Source organism: Hemitrygon akajei, chromosome 19, assembly GCF_048418815.1.
Source record: "Hemitrygon akajei chromosome 19, sHemAka1.3, whole genome shotgun sequence".
Lineage (NCBI taxonomy): Eukaryota > Metazoa > Chordata > Chondrichthyes > Myliobatiformes > Dasyatidae > Hemitrygon > Hemitrygon akajei.
Window position 1 is genome coordinate 9882782 of NC_133142.1, and position 23989 is coordinate 9906770.

General features: G+C 42.3%; 1 protein-coding gene across 3 annotated transcripts in view; it reads left to right on the forward strand.

Moving 5' to 3' along the window:
* Window positions 1-23989, forward strand: part of c19h3orf18 (chromosome 19 C3orf18 homolog) — a 77262-nt gene that overhangs the window by 35601 nt on the left and 17672 nt on the right. For all 3 annotated transcript variants that reach the window (XM_073072060.1, XM_073072061.1, XM_073072058.1), the window contains 2 exons: window positions 17134-17498; window positions 19445-19470. In XM_073072060.1, coding sequence (XP_072928161.1) covers window positions 17250-17498; window positions 19445-19470 — 275 coding nt within the window. In that variant the 5' untranslated portion in view covers window positions 17134-17249. The remainder of the gene's footprint in view (window positions 1-17133; window positions 17499-19444; window positions 19471-23989) is intronic.

Consider the following 23989-nt stretch of genomic DNA (forward strand, 5'->3'; position numbering starts at 1 on the left):
GGGGACCATCCTGCAGTCTTTTAACAGTAGGATAGAAGCAGTCCTTGAGCCTGGTGTTCTATGCTTTTGGAATTTTGTATCTTCTGCTTGATGAAAGAGAGAAGAAAGAGTGTTTGGGGTGGTTGGGGTCTTTGATAAGGTCAGCTTCCTTTATTAGGTCATCAATGCTGGACGTTGAGTGGGGTAGATACATAGATGTGTGGTGGGGAGTATACTGTCTGGCTACATCACAGCCTGGCACGGAAACACCAATGCCTATGAATGAAAAATCCTACGAAAAGGAGTGGATATGGCCCAGACCCCATCATGGCTGAAGCGCTCCCAACCATTGCACATATCAACATGAAACACTATTGCAGGAAAGCAGCATCCATCATCAGGGACCCCATCACCCAGGACATGCTCTCGTCTTGCTGCTGCCATCAGGAAAAAGGTATAGGAGTCTCAGGACTCACACAGATTCAGGAACAGTTATTACCCCTCAGTCATCAGGCTCTTGAACCAAAGGGGATAACTTCACTTGCCCCATCATTGAAATGTTCCCACAACCAATGGACTCACTTTCAAGAACTCTTCACCTCATGGTCTCGATACTTATTGCTTATTTATTTGTTATAACAGATTACATACAACAGTTTTATCACTTTGGATACTGTTGGACGGGTTGATCTAACAGAGGAAAGTCACAGTGGTCATGTCGCTGGCACTGAACCTACCTCTGTGACTCAGAAAGGAAAGAAGGAGAAGAAGCATGCTGTGGTGATAGGGGATTCATTAGTTAGGGGAATGGACAGGAGGTTCTGTGGGCGAGAACGAGATTCCAGATGGTAAGTTGCCTCCTGGGTGCCAGGGTCTGGGATATCTCGGATCAAGTTCTCAGCATTCTTAAGTAGGAGGGTGAACAGCCAAAAGTCATGATCCGTGTAGGTACCAACATAGGTAGGATGAGTGATGAGGTTCTGCATAGAGAACTCAGGGAATTAGGTGTTAAGTTTAAGGGCAGGATCTCCAGGGTTGTGACCTCAGGATTGCTATCCATGCCATGTGCTAGTGAGGAAGATTATATATAAGAAGATTAATACGTGGCTAAGGAGCTGGTGTAGGAGGGAGGGCAAAAGAGTTTTGGATCTTTGGGCTTTCTCCAGGGAAGATAGAACCTGTATAGAGGAACTGGAGGGTGAGCTAACAAGCTTGCAGGAAGACTTGTCAATGCTTCACGGTGGGGTTTACACTAGAGTTGCTGGGGAATGGGAACTAGAGTGTTAGAACAGTTAGTGGAGAGGTTGTGGAGGCACATGTTGGTAGGATCCCTGATAAAGTTAGGAATGACAAGGTTGAGTATGGTGCACCTAGTGTCCTGACCTGCCTATATTTCAATGCAAGAAGTATCACAGGAAAGGTAGAAGATAGTGCTGAAAATGAGGCAGCTGGTTTACAAACAGGGGCAATGTGTAGTGAAGAGAGGCTGTTGATAGGGTTGCAATGTAAAAGGCAGACAAAATTGAAGTACAGGACTGAATGTGTTTATTTGAATGCACACAGTATACAGAATAAGGTAGATGAACTTGTAGAACAGTTACGGATTGGTAGGTATGATGTAGGCATCACTGAATCATGGCTGAAAGAAGATTATAACTGGGAGCTTACTATCTAAGGATACACATTGTATTGAAAGGACAGGCAGGAAGGCAGAGGGGAGGCAATGCTCTGTTGGTAAAAATGAAATCAAATCTTGAGAAAGAGATGATATAGGGTCAGAAAATGTTGAATCTTTGTGGATAGAGCTAGGGAACTGCAATGGTAAAAAGACCCTGATGGGAGTTGTATACAGAGCCCAAACAGTAGAAAAGATGTGATCTACAAATCACAACAGAAGATAGAAAATGGTTGTCAAAAGGGCAATGTTACAATAGTCATGGGGGATTTCAATATGCAGGTAGATTGGGAAAATCAGGTTGGTGCTGGATTCCGGGAGGGGGATTTTCTTGAGTGCCTTCGAGATAGCGTTTTAGAGCAGCTCATGGTTGAAACCACCAGGGGGTTGTTGTGCGATGAACCAGAATTGATTAGAGATCTTAAGGTAAAAAAAAATATTTATGGGCAAGTGATCATAATATGATCAAATTCACCCTGAAATTTGAAAAGGAGAAGCTAAAGTCAGATGTATCAGTATTACATGGAGTAAAGGGAATTAAAGAGGCATGTGAAAGGAGTTGGCCAAAATTGATTGAAAAGGGACACTGGCCGGGATGATGGGAGAGCAGCAATGGCTGGAATTTCCGGAAGCAATCGGTATATATAGATCCCAAAGAGGACGAAGTATTCTAAAAGAAAGATGACACAACGATGGCTAAAAAGAGAAGTCAAGCCCAGCATAAAAGCCAAAGAGAAGGCATATAATAGAGCAAAATTAATGGGAAGTTAGAGGATTGGGAAACTTTTAAAAACCAGCAGAAGGCTAATAAAAAAGTCATTAAGAAGATAAAGATGGAAGCTAGCCAATAATATTAAAGGGGATATAAAAAAGTTTCTTTGGATATGTAAAATGTAAAAGAGAGGTGGCAGTGGATATCGGACTGCTGGAAAACTATGCTAGAGAGGTAGTAATGGGGGACAAGGAAATGGCGGACGAACTGAATAAGTATTTTGCATCGGTCTTCACTGCAGGAGACACTAGCAGTATGGTGGAAGTTCCAGGTGTCAGTGGTCATGAGGTGTGTGAAGTTACTATTACTGTACAGAAGGTTCTTGGGAAACTGAAAGATTTGAAGGTAGCTGAGTCATCTGGACCAGATAGTGTACATCCCTGGGTTCTGAAAGAGCTGGCTGAAGAGATTGTGGAGGCATTAGTAATGAACTTTCAAGAATTACTTGATTCTGGAATGGTTCTGGAAGACTGGAAAATTGCAGATGTAACTCCATTCTTCAAGAAGGGAGAGAGGCAGAAGTAAGGAACTATAGGCCAGTTAGTCTAACCTCAGTGGTTGGGAAGATGTTGGGGTCAATTATTAAGGATGTAGTTTTGTGGTACTTGGAGGCACATGATAAAATAGGCATGGTTCCTTTAATGAAAAGTCTTTTCTGACAAATCTTTTGGAATTCTTTGAAGAAACAACAAGCAGGATAGACAAAGGAGAATTGGTTGATGTGGTGTACTTGGACTTTCAGAAGGCCTTTGACAAGGTACTACAGATGAGGCTGCTTAACAAGCTACGAGCCCATCGTATTACGGAAAAGATTCTGGCATGGATAAAGCAGTGGTTGATTGATAGGAAGCAAAAGCGGGAATAAAGGGTTCCTTTTCTGGTTGGCTACTGGTGACTAGTGGTGTTCCATAGGGGTCTGCATTGGGACTGATTCTCAATAATTTGGATGATGGAATTGATGGCTTTGTTGCAAAGTTTGTAGACGATATAAAGAAAGGTGGAGGGGCAGGTAGTTTTGAGAAAGTGGAGAGGCTACAGAAAGACTTAGATTAGGAAATGGGCAAATAAATGGCAGATGGAATACAGTGCTGGGAAGTGTATGGTCATGTACTTCAGTAGAAGAAATGAAAGGGTTGACTATTTTCTAAATGGAGAAAAAAATACAAAAAAACTGAGGTGCAAGGGGACTTGGAAGTCCTTGTGAAAGTTTCCCTAAAGGTTAATTTGCAGGTTGAGTGTGTGGAAGGCAAATGCAATGTTAGCATTCATTTCAAGAGGACTAGAATATAAAAGCGAGGATGTAGTGTTGAGACTTTATAAAGCACTGGTGAGGTCTCACTTGGAGTATTGTGAGCAGTTTTGGGCCCCTTATCTCATAAAGGATGTGCTGAAAATGGGGAGGGTTCAAAGGAGGTTCACGAAAATTACTCCAGGATTGAGTAGCTTGTCATATGAAGAGCATTTGATGGCTCTGGGCTGGTGTTCACTAGAGTTCAAAAGTATGAGCGTGACTTCATTAAAACCTGTTGAATAATGAAAGGCCTTGATAGCGTGAATGTGGAGAAGATGCTTCCTTTGGTGGGAGAGTCTAAGACCAGAGGACACAGTCTCAAAATAGAGGGCCGTCCTTTTAGAACGGAAATGAGGAGCAATTTCTTTAGCCAGAGGGTGGTGAATCTGTGGAACTTTTTGCCACAAGCAGCCATGAATGCCAAGTCTTTTTGTATATTTAAGGCAGAAGTTGATCGATTCTTGGTTGGTCAGGTCATAAAGGAATACAGGGGGAAGACAGGAGATTGGAGCTGAGTGGAAAATTGGATCAGCCATGATGAAATAGCGGAGCAGACTCGATGGGCCAAATGGCCTATACCTTATGGTCTTATGGTTGTCATTATCTTTTTCTTTTTGTCTTTGCACAGTTTGTTGTCTTTTGCACTCTGGTTGAACTCCCTAGTTGGGTGGTCTTTCAATGGCTGTTATGGCTATTATTCTATAGATTTATTGAGTATGCCCACAAGAAAATGAATCTCGGGGATGTATATGGTGACATATATGTACTTTGAGAATAAAATTTACTTTGTAATTTGAACTTTAGTGTGTGGACACATAATAAAATCTGCAGGAATATATTGCATTGCTATGATCATTATCATGCTTTATAGCCAATTAAGTACTTATGAGTGTAGTCACTGTTATTCTTCTTCTTAGGCAGACCCTCAGGATCGAGAGTTATTTGCTTCCACCCAGATTTCAGGTGACTGATGAGGCCAGTGTGGGAGCTAATATTGGTTATTGTTTATTATTGTCATGTTTTGGCACATAATTGAAAGCTTTTCTTTGCATGCCATACAGACAGAACATTTCATACATTAAGGCATCAAGGTCATAAAAAGAAAGCGGAATAGAGAGTAAAGTGTTACTGTTGCGGACAAAGTGCGAGGGCCATGATGATCATGGGGTGAAGGCTGGAGAATGGGGTTGAGAGGGAAAATAAATGAGCCATGGTTGAATGGTGGAGCAGACTCGATAGACAGAATGACCGAACTCTGCTCCTACGAGGTAGATTGAAAGAACTAGAATGCATCTGGAGTGTATGTGAGATTCATTGAGGAGTCTGACAGCAATGGATAGAAGCTGACCTTGAGCTTGATGATAAGTGCTTCCAAGCTTTTAAAGACCCCTTCCAACCAGAACATTTGCTCTTCTCCCTCCAACTTCCATCGAAAGTCTTGACAATGCGTAGCACTAGGTAAAGGACAGCTTCTATCCTGCTGTTGTAAAACTCTTGATCGATCATCTTGTATGATAAAAATGATCTCTTGATCTCTCCGTCTACCTCATTTTGGACCTTGCACCTTACCTGCACTTTATAACTGTAACACCCCATTCTGCATTCTCTTACTGTTTTTCCTCTGTACTACTACAGTACTTCTAAGTACTGATGTTTTGAAATGATCTGTATGGATGGCTGCAAAATAAAATGTTTTTCACTGTACCTCGGTACATGTAATGATGATAAACCGATTACCAATTCAGACAGATGGGAGAGAGAATGACTGAGGTGGGAGGGGTCCTTGATTATGTTGGCTGTGTTCCCAGGTCAATAGAGTGGAGGCTGGTTTCTGAGATGTGCTGAGCTGTGTGCACAATTCTCTGCACTTGTGGTCACAGACGGAGAAGTTGCAGTACCAGTCTGTGATGTATCCAGATAGGATGCTCTCTGCGGTGCATCTGTAAAATCTGGTGAGAATCATTAGGTGGCCAGATTTCCCTGGTTTTATGAACTTCTGACTTTTGCACAGATAGGACAGGGCCTGGCTGATGAGGGCAGGCTGCTGGTAGGTTTTAAGTTGTCTTGCTCCTTCTGCTGCACATATAGAGTATCTGTGTGATTGGGCTCAAAAGTTTTCTATGACATCCTGAATTCTCCTTCTGCTTTTTGGTTATGGGCCAAGAGTTACGAAGAGCCATTCCTCTTCTTCTGGAGGTTTTGAGCACATTCTTGAATTTTAGCCTGACACTGTTGTAATTTATAAAGATTGGCTTTATTTGTCACATATACTTCGAAACATCAGAACATACATTGAAATCTGTCATTTGTATCAAATCAAATTAGTGAGTATTGTGCAAGGATCACACTTCCGGTACCAACATAGCATGCCCACAACTCACTGACCCAAACTGTACGTCTTTGGAATGTGCGAGGGAACTGGAGCACCCAGAGGAAACCCATGTAGTTACTGGGAGAACATATGAAGTCCTTACAAACAGCCGCAGAAATTAAATGCCAATCAGTGATCAGTGCTGCTGTAAAGTGATTGTTCTAACTACTTCACTAATGTGAAGGATAGCAGCCACTAGGCACCAGAGAAACACAAACAAACAGATAATCTGTTGGTAGTGGTGATGGCTGAGGGGTAACTATTGGTCAGGAACCCAAGAGAACTCTGCTGTTCTGTAGGACTGTGTACTTTTATCAAACAGAGCAGATGAGGCCCCTAATTAATATCCCAGCAGAAGTTCCACACCTTTTCCTCTAGTTCTGCAAATAGTGCAGTGCTATTGATTTTGATCCTAATCAAATTTAAAAATTTTATTATCAAAGTTTAAGAATCATGGGGTAATGATGCAGCTCTATAAAACTCTGGTTAGGCCACACTTGGAGTACTATGTCCAGTTCTGGTTGCCTCACTTTGGGAAGGATATAGAAGCATTGGAAAGGGTACAGAGGAGATTTACCAGGATGCTGCCTGGTTTAGAGAGTATGCTTTATGATTAGAGATTAAGGGAGCTAGGACTTTACTCTCTGGAGAGAAGGAGGATGAGAGGAGACATTTTAGAGGTGTACAAGATACTAAGAGGAATAGATAGAGTGGACAGCCAGCGCCTCTTCCCCAGGGCACCACTGCTTAATACAAGAGGACATGGCTTTAAGGTAAGGGGAGGAAAGTTCAAGGGGGATATTAGAGGAAGGTTTTTCACTCAGAGAGTGTTTGGTGCGTGGAATGCACTGCCTGAGTCAGTGGTGGAGGCAGATAAACTAGTGAAATTTAAGAGACGACTAGACAGGTATATGGAGGAATTTAAGGTGGAGGTTTATATGGGAGGCAGGGTTTAAGGGTCAGCACAACATTGTGGGCCAAAAGGCCTGTACTGTGCTGTATTGTTCTATGTTCTAAAGTACATTTATGTCACCTTATGCTACCCTAAGGTTCATTTACTTGTTGGCATTTACAGCGAAATGAGCAAATACAATAGAATCAGTGAAAAACTGCACACAAAGATTGATGAAAAACCAATATGCAAATGAAGACAAACTGTACAAATACAAAAGAAAAAACAAATAATAATAATAATAATAAATCACTAATACTGAGAACATGAGTTGTACAGTCCTTGAAATTAAGTCCATAGATTGTGGAGTCAATTCATTGTTGAGGTGAGTGAAGTTATCCACACTGGTCACTGGTTCAGGAGCCTGATGGTTGAAGGGTAATAACTATTCCTGAACCTGGAAGTGAGAGCTTTCTCAAACTATGTTATGTCTAAATTTGGAGGAAATTAGAAGTGTTGTATTTGACCCTTCTATTAAATTTGAAAAGACATGGAGACCATTTATTCAATATTTTCATATGATGTAATTTGACCCTGTTCCAAACCTATTTGTTTTTCCGGTTTTGATTATGCATATGTTGAGAGGATCGAAGTTGGCGACACTGATGATTTTGTATTTTTTTTATAGATACTATAAACAGCCCATTATTCATTATATTTTTTTCTTTCTTTTTCTTCCTTTTTTTTCTCTTTATTAGTTATTAGGTTGTTAGATTAGTTTTTCTTAGGGTTAATTTTTTTTCTCTTTTTCTCTTTTCTGTTTTTTTGTACATATATATGATATACCTAGTTTTGCTTTGTTTATATGATATTTGTATCATTCATGATTTGGGAAGACTTAACTATATTGTAACTATTGCTTGTGTATCCTTTCATGTTCAGTTTAAAATAAGTTTGTAATCCCACTATCCATGTATTAATCTTATCATGTTGATATTAATAATAATAATAAAAAGATTGAAAAAGAAAGAAAGGAAGTGAGGGACCTCCTTCCTGATAGCAGTAGCGAGAAAAGATAGTGCAGGTTCTTCTTGATGAATGCTGCTTTTTCTGTCACAGCACTCTTTGTAGATGTGCTCAATGGTCGGGAGGACTTTTAATGTGCTGGACTGTATCCACTATTTTTGTAGGTTTTTCAGTTCTTAGGCATTGGTGCTTCTATACCAGGCCGTGATGCAGCCAGTCAGGATATTTGGAGTGGGATAGGAACCCATGAGGTTCATCATTCAAGGATCAAACTGCTACACTCTGGTGATACTCTTCTTCCTTGATCAAAGACCACCTTGATGTCAGTCCTAAATTTTGCATTTTCTGTCATCAGACTAATAAACCAACCACCTCTTTTAAGTCGCCTTCCCTGAAGTTTTTTCTGGAATACCTGTCTGAATCTCCCCATGTCCATGGGAGGCACAGTCGCGCAGCTCCTCAGCTCCATTGAACCCGGGTTCAATCCTGTCAGTGTGGATAAAGGATCTAGTGCTTTCCTGGTGTGTATGATGAACAAACTCTCCTTGGGCTTCCTGCCAGGTCCAAGTAACGATTATAACCAATGTTTCAATGACAAACTCTGCCATCTTCTTGTTGGTCAATGTAAGATAGGATCAGAAGTTGCAGAATCCTTGTGGGTTGAGTTAAGGAACTGCAATGGTAAAAGGACCCTGATGGCAGTTATATACAGACCTTCCAACAGCAACTGGGATGTGGACCACAGATTACAAAGGGAAATTGAATATGATAGTCATGGGAGAGTTTAACATGCAGGTCGATTGGGGAAAGTTAGGTTGGTAATGGATCTCAAGAGAGTCAGTCTGCGATGGCTTTTTAGAGTAGTTTGACATTGGGCCTACTAAGGGATCAGCTATACTGGTTTGGGTGTTATGTAATGAACCGGAGGCAATTAGGGAGCTTAAGGTAAAAGAACCGTTAGGAGGTAGTGATCACAATATGATTGAGTCCAACTTGATAGGGAGAAAGTAAAGTCTGATGTAGCAGTATTTCAGTGGAGTAAAGGAAATGACAGTGATATGAGAGAGGAGTTGGCCAAAGTAATTTGAAGAAGATGCTGGCAGGGCTGACAGCAGAGCAGCAATGGTGTGAGTTTCTGGGAAAAATTAGGAAGGTGCAGGATTAATGTATTCCAAAAACAAAGAACGACTCAAATGGCAAAATAGTACAACTGTGACTGACAAGGGAAGTCAAAGCTAATGTGAAAGCAAAAGAGAAGGCATACAACAAAGTGAAAATTAGCAGGAAAATAGAGAATTGGGAAGCTTTTAAAGACACATGGAGAGCAACTAAAAGAATCATTAGAAGGGGAAAAATGAAATATGTAAGCAAACTAGCAAACAATATCAAGGTGGATAGTAAAAGTTTTTCAAATATGTAAAAGATAAAAGAGAGGTAAGAGTGGATATAGGGCTGCTAGAAAATGAGGCTGGAGAAATAATAATGGGGGTCAAGGAGATGGTAGGTGAACTGAAATAATATTTTGCATCAGTCTTCACTGTTGTGTACCAGATGTTGAAGGGTGTGAGGGGAGAGTAGTGTGTGCAGTTACTGTTATAAGGGAGAAGGTGGTCAAAAAGCTGGAAGACCTAAGTGTATGTAAGTCACTCGGACCAGATGAGCTGCACCCTGGGGTTCTGAAAGAGGTAATGGTAGAAATTGTGGTGGCATTAGTAATGATCTTTCAAAAATCATTGGAAAATTGCAAATGTTACTCCACTCTTTAAGAAAAGAGGAAGGCAGTAGAAAGGAAATTATAGACCAGTTAGCCTGTACTTGGTGACACAGACAAGATAAGACAAAGTCTGGGTGGCTGCCAGTGACTTGTGATGTTCTGCAAGGGTTGGTGGTGGGACTGCTTCTTTTTATGCTGTATATCAATGATTTAGATGATGAAATAGATGGCTTTGTAGCCAAGTTTTCAAATGATATGAAGATTGGTGGAGGGGCAGATAGTGTTGAGGAAACAGGGAGGCTGCAAAAGGACAGACAGAGTAGGAGAATGGGCAAGAAAGTGGCAGATGAAATACATTGTTGAAAAATGCATGGTCATACACTTTGGTAGTAGAAAATGGAGAGAGAATCCAAAAATTGGAGATGCAAAGAGACTTAGGAGTCCTTGTGCAGAAAATCCTAAAGGTTAACTTGCAGTTTGAGTCAGTGGTGAGGAAGGCAAATGCCATGTTGGCATTCATTTCAAGAGGTCTAGAATATAGGAGCAGGGATGTGATGCTGAGGCTTATAAGGCACTGGTGTGGTCTCTCGAGTATTGTGAACAGTTTGGGGCTCCTTATCTAAGAAAAGATGTGCTGGTATTGGAGAGTGTTCAGAAGATGTTCACAAGGATGATTCTGGGAATTAAAGGGTTATCATACAAGGAACGTTTGATGGCTCTGGGTCTGTACTTGCTGGAATTTAGAAGGATGAGGGGGGATCTCATTGAAGCCTATCAAATGTTGAAAGGCCTAGACAGAGTAGATGTGAAAAGGATGTTTCCCATGTTGGGGGAGTCTAGGACAGGAGGGCACAGCCTCAGGACAGAGGGGTGTCCATTTAAAACAGAGATGCAGAGAAATTTCTATAGCCAGACCGTGGTAAACTTGTGGAATTTGTTATCACAGATAGCTGTGGAGGCCAGGTCACTGGGTGTATATAAGGCAGAGCTTGAAAGGTTCTTGATTAGACACAGCATCAGAAGTTACTGGGAGGAGGCCATCAAGTGGGACTGAGGAGAGGAAAGAAGGATCAGCCATGATTGAATGGTGGAGCAGACTCAACGGGCCAAATTTCCTAATTCTGCACCTGTGTCAAGCTCTTCAGGGATGATGCCTGGCATATCTGATCTGGTGGTATTTATACCCCTGTCATCCGTCCCTCCTGATTGATTCATCCTCATTCAATCAGGTTTCTGCTCTGCACCTTGTTTACAGTCGAATTATTGTTCTTACTTAGAGTATGACCTTCGTCTTTGTTAAAATTCTTTTCCTCTAGCTTTAGTTCAATGGCTTCCTTTTCTAGGCAGTCCCAAAAGCCATTGGCACGGCACAGTAGCTTTGTGCCTTCAAAGTCAATCCCATGGCCATTGTGAATGCGGTGTTCTGCTACTGCTGATTTCTCTGAGTAACCCAAAGAGATCCACCTCCTGTGCTCCCTGTGTCTGCGTTACCTGGAGAAATTGGTGGTAACAGAACACTCCATTCACAATGATGATACGATTGACTTTAACTACTGTGCCATGCCAGTGGCTTTTGGGACTGCCTGGTAAAGGAAGCCATTGAAATAAAACTAGAGGAAAAGAATTTTAACAAAGACAAAGGTCTCTCTTTAAGTAAGAACTGGAATCCAATTATGAACAAGATAGGAGAGTAGAAACCTGATTGGATGAGGACTAACCAATCAGAAGGGACGGACTATGGGGGGGGGGGTATAAATACCACTGGACCAGATATGCCCAGGCATCATCTCTGAAGAAGGTGGGGGAGTTTGGCATTGAAACATCGGTTATAATCAAAACCTGTACCTGTCTGGAAGCCCAAGAAGAGTTTATCTATCAATGTGGAATTTGCAACGTTCATTTTGTGAATGTGTGGGTTTCCTCCCACATCCCAGTGGTTAATTGACCATTATAAATTATTCCCTGCTGTAGAGATGAGTGGAAGAATTTAGGGGAGTGGACAGGAATGTGGGGATAATGAAGTAAGATTAATATAACGTTTTAATAGTTGCTGTGGACCAGTGGATGAAGGGCCTGTATCCATACACTGACTCTTTGACTACTACTCTCCTCCCCCTTAGGCCATTCTTTTTTTTTAAGGATTATATGGGTCGACACAACATGGAGGGCTGAAGGGCCTGTACTGTGCCGTAGTGTTCTATGGTTCTATGGTCACCCATGGTTCCTTCACCCTACCACTCCTTATCTTCCTCACCGGGACAGATTTATCCCTCACATCCTGCAAGAGATCCCTAAACATCGACCACATGTCCATAGTACAATTCCCTGCAAAAACATCATCCCAATTCACACCCGCAAGTTCTGGCCTTATAGCCTCATAATTTGCCCTTCCCAAGTTTAAAATTTTCCTGTTCTTTCTGATTCTATTCTTTTCCATGATAACGCTAAAGGCCATTTAATGTAATTAAATTACATTATTAACTGTTCTACAGGATGTACAAGAATGAGAGCAAGTGAATAAGAACTTGAGATACAGAAGCAGAATTAGGCCATTCAGCCCATTGTGTTTGCTGATTTATTTTCCCTCCGCCCCATTCTCCTGCTTTCTTCTTGTAATCTTTGACAACCTTACTATCAAGAACCTATCAACCTTTGCTTTAAGTATACTCAATGAGTTGGCCTCCACAGCCATCTGTGGCAATGAATAGTTGCAAATAATTAATGCAGTCTTGCTGAAAAAGGATATATGGTAGAAGCATTTTATAAGCTCCCTAAAATAGCAACTCCTTTGATTTATCACATAAAATCCCACTACTCCCACTCTAATGGAGCATTTAAGTAGCTCACCCACTTCATCTGCTTTCTATATCTTTGCTCAATAGCTGTCTGCCAGTCGCCATATGTGCTTTCATTGAGAACTCCCACCTTCTCACCAGGCACAAAGCGTGGCTAGGAGCTCAGAGGGAAATCCCGACTAGAGAAGGGATGTAAGTAACTGTTGGCAGTGTGGCTTAATCTGCTCTGGCTAGGTTTGTTCTGAAGGATGGAAGCTGTCAGGATGACGATCTTTCTGTCAGGCAATCGTGGCAATAGTTAGCCTCCTGTCTAAGATTGACATTTGGTGTTGGGATAACATATACTGATTTGTATATATACATGTTATATAACAAACAAAGCTGAGATGCATCATTCGATGGGCTGGGAGGCATCATCAGTGGTGTAACCTAGGGTCATCAGGTGTTATGTGTCTCTCAACATCAGGCACCTTTGGCCAGATAACCCTATAAATCATATAATTTATACCTTAAATAATCTATAAATTAAATATAATTTATATATAATACATAAATTAAATATACATATATAAGATATATTCAATGGTCACTTTATTAGGTACACCTGTTTGTTAATGCAAGTATCTAATCATTTCATTTCATTCATTTATTATCAAAGCATGTAACCATATACAACTCTGAAATTTGTCTTCTCCAGATAGCCATGAAACAAAGAAAGAGCATGAAAGTCATTCAGAGAAAGGAACATCAACACCCCCATACAAAAAGAATAGCATCCTGATAATCAACCCAATAACCCCTCCACCTGCACAAAAAATGGAACAGGGACATCGACCCCCAGAAATCAACCCCTCCTTTGCACAAAAACTAACAGAACATCAACCACCGATCATCCTCCTCTCACACTACAAAGCGGGAAAGGAACAGGTGATTTTAGAAAAAACGATATAAAAACCACAAGCCTGAAAAAGTCCACAGTCCATAACACGATAGTCCAATCCATAAACGCAGAACCATGATACCATCCTATGGTACCACTGACATTCACTGAAAGAAAGGGACACCACACGAGGCAGAGAGGCCTACCTGTCTGGTACAGCGGGACACACAGCAAAAGGTTGCTCACAGAATCCTTCTCTAGCAGCAATCAAAAGGCAGGCAGTCAGCGTCGAAACTCTCGTTCGCCTTCTGCATTCGCCCCAATGTCTCAGTCTTTCTCAATCCTTTAATCGGCGATTAATGGACGCTTTAAATAGTGAAACGTAGTCGAACATCAGCTCATGCCCTGTCTCGAAGTTTATTCGCATCTGACCAGGTACACACTTGCTTCCTGGAATCTGCTTGAAGCCAGCAAAGTGCTAGATCACTCAAACAATCTCCAAGCTGTAAATCACAGGCTCGAACAGTCCCAGAAACACCTTTAAGGTAAAAAATATATAAGGTAAAAAAAAGCTATTTTTGTTTGCTATCTGGAAGACGTTGACTGAGGGAGCTTTGTATGCACCACCTTAACTGGTGCTAATTATGTGGCAGCAAATCAATGCATAAGAGCACGCAGACATGTCATGAGGTTCAGTGTTGTTCAGACCAAGTATCAGAAAGGGGAAGAAATGTGATCTATGTGACTTGGACTGTGGAATGATTACTGGTGTCTGCAAGTGTGATTTGATTATCTCAGAAACTGCTGATCTCCTGGGATTTTCACAACAGTCTCTAGAGTTTACAGAGAATGGTGTGAGAAACTAAGGAAAAAAAATCCCAGTGAGCAGCAGTTCTGTGGGTGAAAGTACCTTGTCAATACGAGAGGTTAGAGGAGAATGGCCAGACTGATTCAAGCTGATAGGAGGGCAAAAGTATTTCAAATAACTATGTGTCACAACAGTGGTGTAACGAAGAGCATCTCTGAATGCACAACACGTCGAATCTTGAAGTGGATAGCAATAGCAGAAAACCATGAACATACAGTTAGTAGCCATTTAGCACTTAATAAAGTGGCCACTAAGTGTATGTTGTATGTTTTAACTTCAGGCTTTTTAACCCGACCATATTTCTACTGAAGCGGGAATGTTGCCACAGGGTTGAGACACAAAGGGTTAATTAACTTTTGCCTAGTGCCAGTTCCTGGCGATGGATGCTGCTATTTCTTTCCATTTGCACACAGGGAATGGGGAGGGAATTAAAAAAACAGTGACAAAAGTGAAACAATGTGGGGCTGTTGAAGGAGCACAGTTGTCAAACATACACAGCAGCTGGGCTTAGGTAATTGCGAGCAGAAACACAGCCAACACTTTCTCACACGTTTAGGGTTACATTGCCAGGAGTTCTGCTGCTGTCACAGCAGAGTTTTGGGTGACATGGTTACACCCTGAATGTTCTCTTGGGCTGGGATAAAATTAGGATCAGATTGGGAGGGTTAACCTGCTTCCTCCTGCCTCTCCTCTCCTCTCCAGAATATAATACATTTATTATCACTGGCATACGAAGTGAAATTTGTTGCTTTGCGACAGCAGTACAATGCAATTCATAAAATATACTTTAAATTACAATAAAAAATGAAATCAAATTAAATATGTAGTGCAAAAATAGTGAGGTAATGTTCGTGATTTCAGTGTCCATTCAGCAATCTGATGGTGGAGGGAAAGAAGCTGTTCCTAAAACATTGAGTGAGTGTCTTCAGGCTCCTGTACCTCATCCCTGATGGTAGCAGTGGCAGAAGAGGGCATATCCTGGTTGGTGGGGGCCCTTAATGGTGGATGCCTCCTTTCTGAAGATACCCTCAGTGGTGGGGTGGCAAGTGCCAGTGACGGAGCTGGCCGAGTTTACAACCTCCTGCAACTTTTTCCAAGTCTGTCCATTGGCCCATAGGAGGCATGCAAGCCTCCAAACCATACCAAAATTCTGGTCCTCTTGAATGAGCTAGACCCTTTCTCTTTGCAGCGAAGGAGGATGAGAGGAAGCTTGATTGAGGTTTACAAGATAATAAGAGGTATACACTGACTGGACAGGCAGAGAATTTTTTTTCTCCCAGGGCAGAAATGGCTAATAGAGGGTATATGATGGCTGAGTAGCTTAATTTTGCTCCTGTGTCTCAAGATCTTAAAATGTTAAGGTTGTTAGAAGAAAGTATAAGGAATATCCTGCAAGGGAAGCACAACCTTGTTGGGGTTTCAAGGCTTGCATGCCTCTATAACCCAGAGAGCTATGTTGGCTAGATTCAGGGTCTTGTGCCTTGGGCCTTGGCTCTTGGTAGGGTTACCCACACCAAATATGAGGGGAGATTGATAGGTTTGTGGCCTAAGGTAGAAGGAGTCAATTTTAGAAAACCTAGCACATTTATTTTTCAACATAGTTCTCTCTTACATTTACACACTTGGTCCAGCGGTCGTAGAGCATACGGATCCCTTCTTTGTAGAAGTCGGCGTTTTGGACCTCCAGATGTGGTCCACAGCAGGGGTGATTGATAAGTTCATGGCCTACGGTAGAAGGAGATGAGTTATTAATGAAACTTTCTGCATAATCACTCAGAGTTGACCTGCATGTCCATGTAACGAGAGCTGTATAACTCATCTCCTTCTACCTTAGGCCATGAATTTATCAATCACCCCTCGTAGGTCAAAGGGTTGAGGGCAGGCTAATTATGGTCCACCGGTCCTTCATGTTCAGGGATTCAGCTCAGGGCTAATAACCCTTGACTGGTAAAACAGAATTGTTACAGAAACAGCAGTGATGAAGAATCCTTCTACACTGGTGTGTGATGGCATTCCTGAGTCTCCACCCAGGACTTGTATGGCTGACTCTGAAACATAGCTGGCACAACAGAGAAGGTGGCCAAGGACAGACAGAGATGGAGGATCTTCATTGTTGCCCTCAATACCAGCAGGCACAATGGACAGCAAGTAAGTAAGTAATAGGGATGTCAGAGGTAGGATTTTTTACACAGAGAGTGATGGGTGCATGAAACGCCCTGCCACGGGTAGAGACGGTTATATTGGGGACTATTAAGAAACTCTTAGATGGCACACGTATGATAGAAACATGGAGGGCTATGTAGGATTGATCTTAAAGCAGGTTAAAATGTCGGCACAACATTGTGGGCTGAAGGGTCCTTACTGTGCTGTACTGTTCTATGTTCTAATTCCTCAGGCACCAAGGATTCCACTTGTCATCCACATGTGCTTGGAAGCTGGAGTGAGTGGATGATCCTTTGGGATTTGTGTGAGGGCTGCTAACCATTTCTCTGCAGCTGTCCCGCATATTTGAGATGCAAAGCAAGTGAATATCTGTCCCTCTATCTGTAGCACAGCTTGTTGGGTCTCAAATATCCTGCTGTTCACTGCACTGGGTCTCCCAGCTGCACAGTTCCTATGTATTGGAATTGGACTTGGGTTATTATTGTCACGTTCAAAGTTACAGTGAAAAATATATCTTGCATACAGTTCATACAGATCAAATCATTACACAGTGCATTGAGCTAGAATAAGGTACAACAATTACGATGCAGAATAAAGTGTAAAAGTACAGTGCAGGTAAATGATAAACTGCAAGATCACAGCAAGGTAGATTGCGAGGTGTTTTTGTCATGGAAACAATGCCAATTTTCTCCAATCTGATGTTTCAGGGAGGGGTGTGATGTTCATCTGGAGACCACATCAGTATGATCTTGCCAAGGATGTACCTGGGTATCTGTCAGGTTGAGCTCCTCCAAGAGGCCAAGGGTTGGAGCAGTTTCAGAAGATGTCCCTGCTGATCTCCAGCATTAACTACAACATAACCAACATGACAGCTTCCTTCCTCAGCATGGCCCCTGGAACGGAGCACTTCAATGTCACAGACAGGGTGACATTTCAGACTGTCACCATGGTGACTAATGGTACCAACACAACTGCCACTCTACCGCCTAATGTAGAAACTGGGAGATCAAGAATGGGGCTGGTGCTCGTTCCCATTGGAGTTGTCACCATTATAGCATTAACTGTGGCCATGGTAAGTCAGTTTGTTAATTAAGCCTCAAAATACTTAAAAGAGGAAGGTTTCCAAGGTCAAGAGGAATATATAGCTTTATCAAAAAACATTTCGCAGATAGGTCTAGCTTGCTGGACAACACAGTGGCATGGGCATGGGCCAAAGGGCCTATTTCCATGTTGTATGATTCAGGTACAATTTGCCAAATGGCCCATTGGAGATAACATGTTCTGATGAAGTTCAGAATTAAAAGCAGATGCTAGGAATCTGAGGCAGAAGCAGAAAATGCTGGAAACTCTCAGCTGGTTAGGCAGCATCTATGGAGAGAGAGAATTGGAGTCAATTTTCAAGGTTAGACCCTTTGTAGAATTAACAAAGAGAACTAAAACATAATAAGTCTATTCTCATTTTCTATCTCTCTCCCTCCCTCATCTCTCCACCCATCTCTCCACCATCTCTCCCCCCTCCCTCCCTCCTCCTCTCCCCCCCTCCCTTTCTCTGACAAAAGGTCTCTGACACTTTTCTTAATTTAGAGTCACAGCGCACTGTTCAGGCCCCTCCGGCCCAACGAACCTCACTACCCAGTAACCCCCCCCTCCCCATTTAACCCTAGCCTAGTCACAGGACAACTTACAATGACCAGTTAACCTACTAAATGGTACATCTTTGGACACGGGGAGGAAACCTGAGCACGCAGAGGAAACCCACATGCTCACAGTAAGGACTTCAAACTTTTTATAGAGAATGCTGGAATTGAACTTTAAACTCTGACACACTGAGCTGTAATAACTGCTACACAACTGTGATGCCCTCTTGTTTCTTTCTCCATAGACGCACCTGACTTGTTGAGTGTTTCCAGCATTTTCGGCATTTGTATTGCTAGATGTTTCATATTCTGGTTACCGTACATCCCCTTCACTATGATTAATGTGGTTTTGCCTTTGTTACTATGCACACAAAATGCTGGAGGAACATTCTGGGCTGAGACCCTTCATCAGGCCCAAAATGTCAATTGTTCACTCCCCCCATAGATGCTGCTTGATCTGCTGAGTTCCTCCAGTGTTTTGTGTGTGCTGTTCAAGATTTGCAGCATCTGCAGAATCTCTGTTATCACTGACATATGTCATGGAATGTGTTGTTTTGTGGTAGCAGTACAGTGCAAAATGTAAAAATTACTATAAATTACAACGGAAGTACAAAAAAGAAATAGTGAGATAAAGTACATGGGTTCATGGACTGTTCATATGGTTGAGTCTAGGTTTATGTCGTTTCATATCCCAATTTATTAAGCTGTTGCCCTGGAATTTTGACCTCAGCTTGCTCCATTTACCCATGATGCTGGCTGCCATTTTATGGTTGTGTACTGGCCCACTGCTTGTGGTGTTGTCCCACCATTATTCTGGATTGCTGCTATTCTATTTCTGTGCTAGATTTTGCCCTTGATTCTGAGCAGTTTGGGGTCCCGTATCTAAGAAAGGTTCATGAGAATGATCCTGGAACTGAAAAGGTTAATGTATGAAGAGCATTTGATGGATCTGAGCCTCTACTCACTGGAGTTTAGGAGAATGAGGGCAAATCTCAATGAAACCCAACAATATTGCAAGGCCTAGATAGAGTGAACAAGGAGAGGAAATTTCAAATAGTGGTACAGTCTAGGACCTGAGGGCACAGACTCAGAATAGAAGGACGTCCCTTTATAACAAAGATGAGGAGGGATTTCCTTACCCAGAGGTTTGTGAATCTGTGGAATTGATTGTCACAGATGGCTGTGGTGGCTAAGTCATTGGGTATATTTAAAGAGGAGGTTGATAGTAAGAGTGTCAGATGTTACAGGGAGAAGGCAGGGAGAATAATAATTAGTCGTGATGGGCTGAACAGCCTATATCTGCACCTATTGCTTACGATTTTGATTTCTTTTCCTTTTCATGCTGCATTTTCCACTAATGACTACTTTTCCTTGCGTACAGGTTCTATACATCAGGAAAAGAAAGAGGTGAGTGTGCTGGTGCCACTTAATTTCGGAGCAAGAGCTCCTTGCAGATATCGGTATTTTCTGCGTGCATAATTAACCTTTGGACTGCGGGCTGCTCCGAGGACATTACCTTGGGGAAGTTGAACTCACACTCCAGTTTTAACAAAGGAGAGATTACGGAGAGACGAGTTTTTTTTTTAATTGTCTAGGGACATCCCATGTTACTAGCAACACACACAAAATGCTGGTGGAACACAGCAGGCCAGGCAGCATCTACAGGGAGAAGCGCTGTCTGGCCTGCTGTGTTCCACCCAGCATTTTGAGTGTGTTGTTTGAATTTCCAGCATCTGCAGATTTCCTCGTGTTTGCTCCATGTTACTAGCCCTAGGTTGTGTTATGTGCAAAAGGCTGTCAAGTGGGGAAAGAGTAGCTCTGCCAAGCCTATTTGTTGTCCTTTAATCGGATGCTGCAGTGGTCTTTAAAGCCTGAAAATTAAAGGTTCAGTTGACCATCTGCTAACATTCCATATCCTTGACATAAAAACAATTAAAAACCCTGTACAGCCCCGACCTAATCTGACATGAAGACATTAATGCCATGAAGGAAGTAACTGTCCCAAAGCAAACATCTTCCTAAAAGTTGTCACTCCCCCCCCACCTTCCAATACCTCCATGCTTCGTTTGCTGGTTGTTAACGCAACAATGCATTTCACTGTCTGTTTTGATGTACACTTAATAAATAAATTTAAATCCTGAATCTCAAATTTCTTAGCTGGGTGGTTGAAGATTAGCTTGTTTGCTGTATAGAAGCATGCAGTGAAATGCATTATTTGCATCAAGTCAGTGAGAATGTGCTGCGCAGCCCACAAGTGTCATATACTTTGACGCCAACATAGCTTTGCCCCCACAACTCACTGACCCCTAACTGTACGCCTTTGGAATGTGGGAGAAAACCAGAGCACCTGGAGGAAACCCACACAGTTATGGGGAGAACAAACAAACTCCTTACAGACAATAGCAGAACTGATCCCAGGTGGCTGGTGCTGCAATGGAGCTATTTGTTTTATTTAGAGATACAGAGCAGAGCAGGCTCTTCTCCCAACAACCCACCCATTTAACCCTAGCCTAATCACAGGACAATTTACAATGGCCAATTAATCTACTAACCAATGTGTCTCTGGACTGTGGGAGGAAACCAGAGGACCTAGTGAAAACCCACGCTGTCATGGGGAGGACATAACAGACTCCTTACAGACAACTCCAGACCTGAGACCAGGTTATTGGTGCTGTAATCCTGGTACACTAACCACTGCACTGCCATGCTGCCCCCAAATGTTCTGTATGTAGCTGTCTGAATCTACGTGCTTGTGATGCTGCTACAAGGAATTTTTTCCAATGTACCTGTACTTGTGCACGTGATAATAAACTTAACCTGACCTGGGTCTCTAACTACAAATATGTGCTGGGGGCAGCCCCAGGTATCACCATGCTTCTGACACCAACATAGTGCGATAACAGAGAACAAGGCAATATAAAATAACTAACCCTTATACTAACTTGTATGTCTTTGGAATGTGGGAAGAAACCAGAGCATCTTGGGAGGGTGTACAAACTCTTTACAGGCAGTGGCGGGAATTGAACCTTGATTGGTGATTGCTAGCACTGTAAAGTGGTGCGCTAACTGCTGCGTTGCTGTGCCAATCAGGAGTTCTGTTCTCAGGGACTTTGCCCAAATACTTCTGTGCCATTGGACTTAATTCTAACTTATTTCTTGGAAACCAGCAGGCCGGGTTTCAGATTGGAGACAGGGCTGTAGACAAGAGGAAATATTACGGAGTTAGTGAGTCAGATCAAGTTGAGTTTATTGAACCCACATCCACTACTTCAGCTGACAGTTCATTCCACACTCGCATCACCCTCTGGGTGAAGAAGTTCTCCCTCAGGTTTCCCTTAAATATTTCACTTTTCACTCTAAACCTATGATCCAACCAGAAGGAGAAAAGAACACCTGCATGTATTTACCCTCGTATGGGTGGCAGAGTGGAGATACTTCTCCTCCAAAGGAGGTGTAAGGTGCTCCTTCCCTCTGCTAGCCTGCAGGTCACCCTGGGGCATGGTGTAGCACCTGCTCAGCACCCCCCTCAATCAGAGTCATTTGAAGCCATGGGAGCATGTGGTGGTTGGTCAATTGAGCAATTGGTGCATATCAAGGAGTATTGATAATGGCTGGGGTCACCCAGCTTGTAAAGACACTGCCCAGGAGAAGGCAATGGCAAACCACTTCTGTAGAAAAATTTGCCAAGAGCAATCATAGTTACAGATAAGACCACGATCGCCCACGTCAATACAGCACAGCACATTTCGATAATGATACCCCTCATAATTTGTGTACCTCATTCACCCCTTACTGTATGGTCACAGTTCTGTTGTGGGAGTTTGCTTAACCCAAGCTGGCTGTTACGTTTCCCACATATCAACAATGCCATTTCAGAAATACATAATTGGCTATCAAGCATTCAGGTGCTGTAGAAATGCATGTCTTTTGTGTTTGTGTAGGTCTTTAGTTGTTGGAAGAGTTTCGGTAGTGAGAAGGCCTTGAATTTCTGGCATACTTCCTGAAGGATGAAGTAAAATAATATTGACCTCTGGTGTAGGTCAATAGGAGGCTGCTACTCCTCTGGAGTTTTCTGTGGAATCCCAAACAAATAAAAAGGAAATTTCTGTAGCACCTGGGACTTAAAAAATCTCCATTTTCTATTAACACCTTTAGGTCATTATTTCTAACATGTTGACAGGAGTCTCTTTGAAGGCTGAAGGATCCTTTAGTTGGCTATTAAAGTGCCTCACTGCCAACTGGATTTCTGATTGGCTGCTGGTATCCAATAGCAGATGAGTGGGGGGATTGTTTACAAGAGGCAGGAGGTTTAGAGATGAAGCTTCTGGGGCTCAGCCTATGTACAACTGGTAACCTGGATGTGCTGAAGGACGGTCAAACAATATTTGTCTATGAAGGCTCTCAGTCTTCTGGGTCATTGTAAATCAAGGCAACTGGACTTGCTGTATTGTCCTGAAGATGTTTCACCACTCTTCCAAGAGGCTTCAATTATAATCCATGGTGGGTAATTTTCTGTTTTATAAACTCTGTTGTTTAAAGGTATAGCAATCACATGAAGGTTGTTAAGAGTCATAGAGGGTAATGAGAGGGTCATTAATCTTACCTTTGTATAAATGGAGGTGTGAACTGTTATGGAGACAGCGGGGTAAAGGTGTTAGAACTACATTGTATTCACAAATGGTTGGCCCAGCATAGGAAGGCTAACACCTCATGTCAAGACTTAATTGTCTATCCACACCTAAAGGACAAGGGACACTCTTTTGATGATGCAGTGTGCACATTTTGCACAGGGAGGACAGGTGCTTTGAAAGAGGGGTTAAAGAAGCCATCTTTGTCAAACTGGAAAACCCATCCCTGAACAGAGGGGGTGGGGCACGACACCACCTATCAGCTACTTACGATATAGTCCTAACATCTTAACCCCAGTGTCTCCTCAATAGTTCACACCTCCAGTCATGCAAAGATAAGACTAATGACCCTCTCATTACCTCTATGACTCTTAACAACCTTCATGTAATTGCTATACCTTTAAACAACTCAGAGTTTATAAACCAGAAACTACCTACCGTAGATTAGAGTGAAGAAGCCTCTCAGATGAGTGGCGAAATGTCTTCTAGACAACACAGCAAGTCCAGTTGCCTTGATTTACTACTGCTTGATATACAATGACCTGATATTGCAAATCCTTCATAGAGGGAATTAAACATTGGAAAATTGGCTTTGTAACGCCGAGAATAGGGCCTGAAGAGGGCAGCTGAGTTCATTGGCAGCAGATACTAGGATTAATACTCCAGTCCTTTGTTTGAGCAAGTCCCAGGGATCGATGTTAGCATTTGTTTTGAGAGGACTAGAATATAAAAAGAAAGGATGTAATGTTGAGGCTTTCTGAGGCCTCACTTGCAGAGTTGTGAGCAGCTTTCAGCACCTTACCTGCTGACATTGAAAAGGGTTCAAAGGAGGATCACAAAAGATATTCTGGGATTGAAAGGCTTATCAAATGAGTACCGTTTGTTTGCTCTGGATCTGTATTCACTGAAATTCAGAAGAATGAGGGGACAGTCTCATTAAAACCTGTCGAATGTTGAAAGGAATCAATAGATTAGATGTGGAGAGGATGTTTCTTGTGGTGGGGTGTCTAAGACCAGAGGGCACAGCCTCAGAGCAGAGATGAGTTATTTCTTTAGTCAGAGAGTGGCGAATCTGTGGAATTCGTTGCCACAAGCGATTGTGGAGGCCAAGTCATTGGGTATATTTAAATCAGAGGTTAGTAGATTCTTGATCAGTGAGGGCATGAATGGATATGGGAGAAGGCAGGAGATTGGAGCTGAGAGGGAAATGGATCAGCCATGATAAAATGCAAAGCAGACTTGATGGCCCAAATAGCCTGATTCAGTTCCTATATCTTATGGAGAAGGGCAGCTAATTC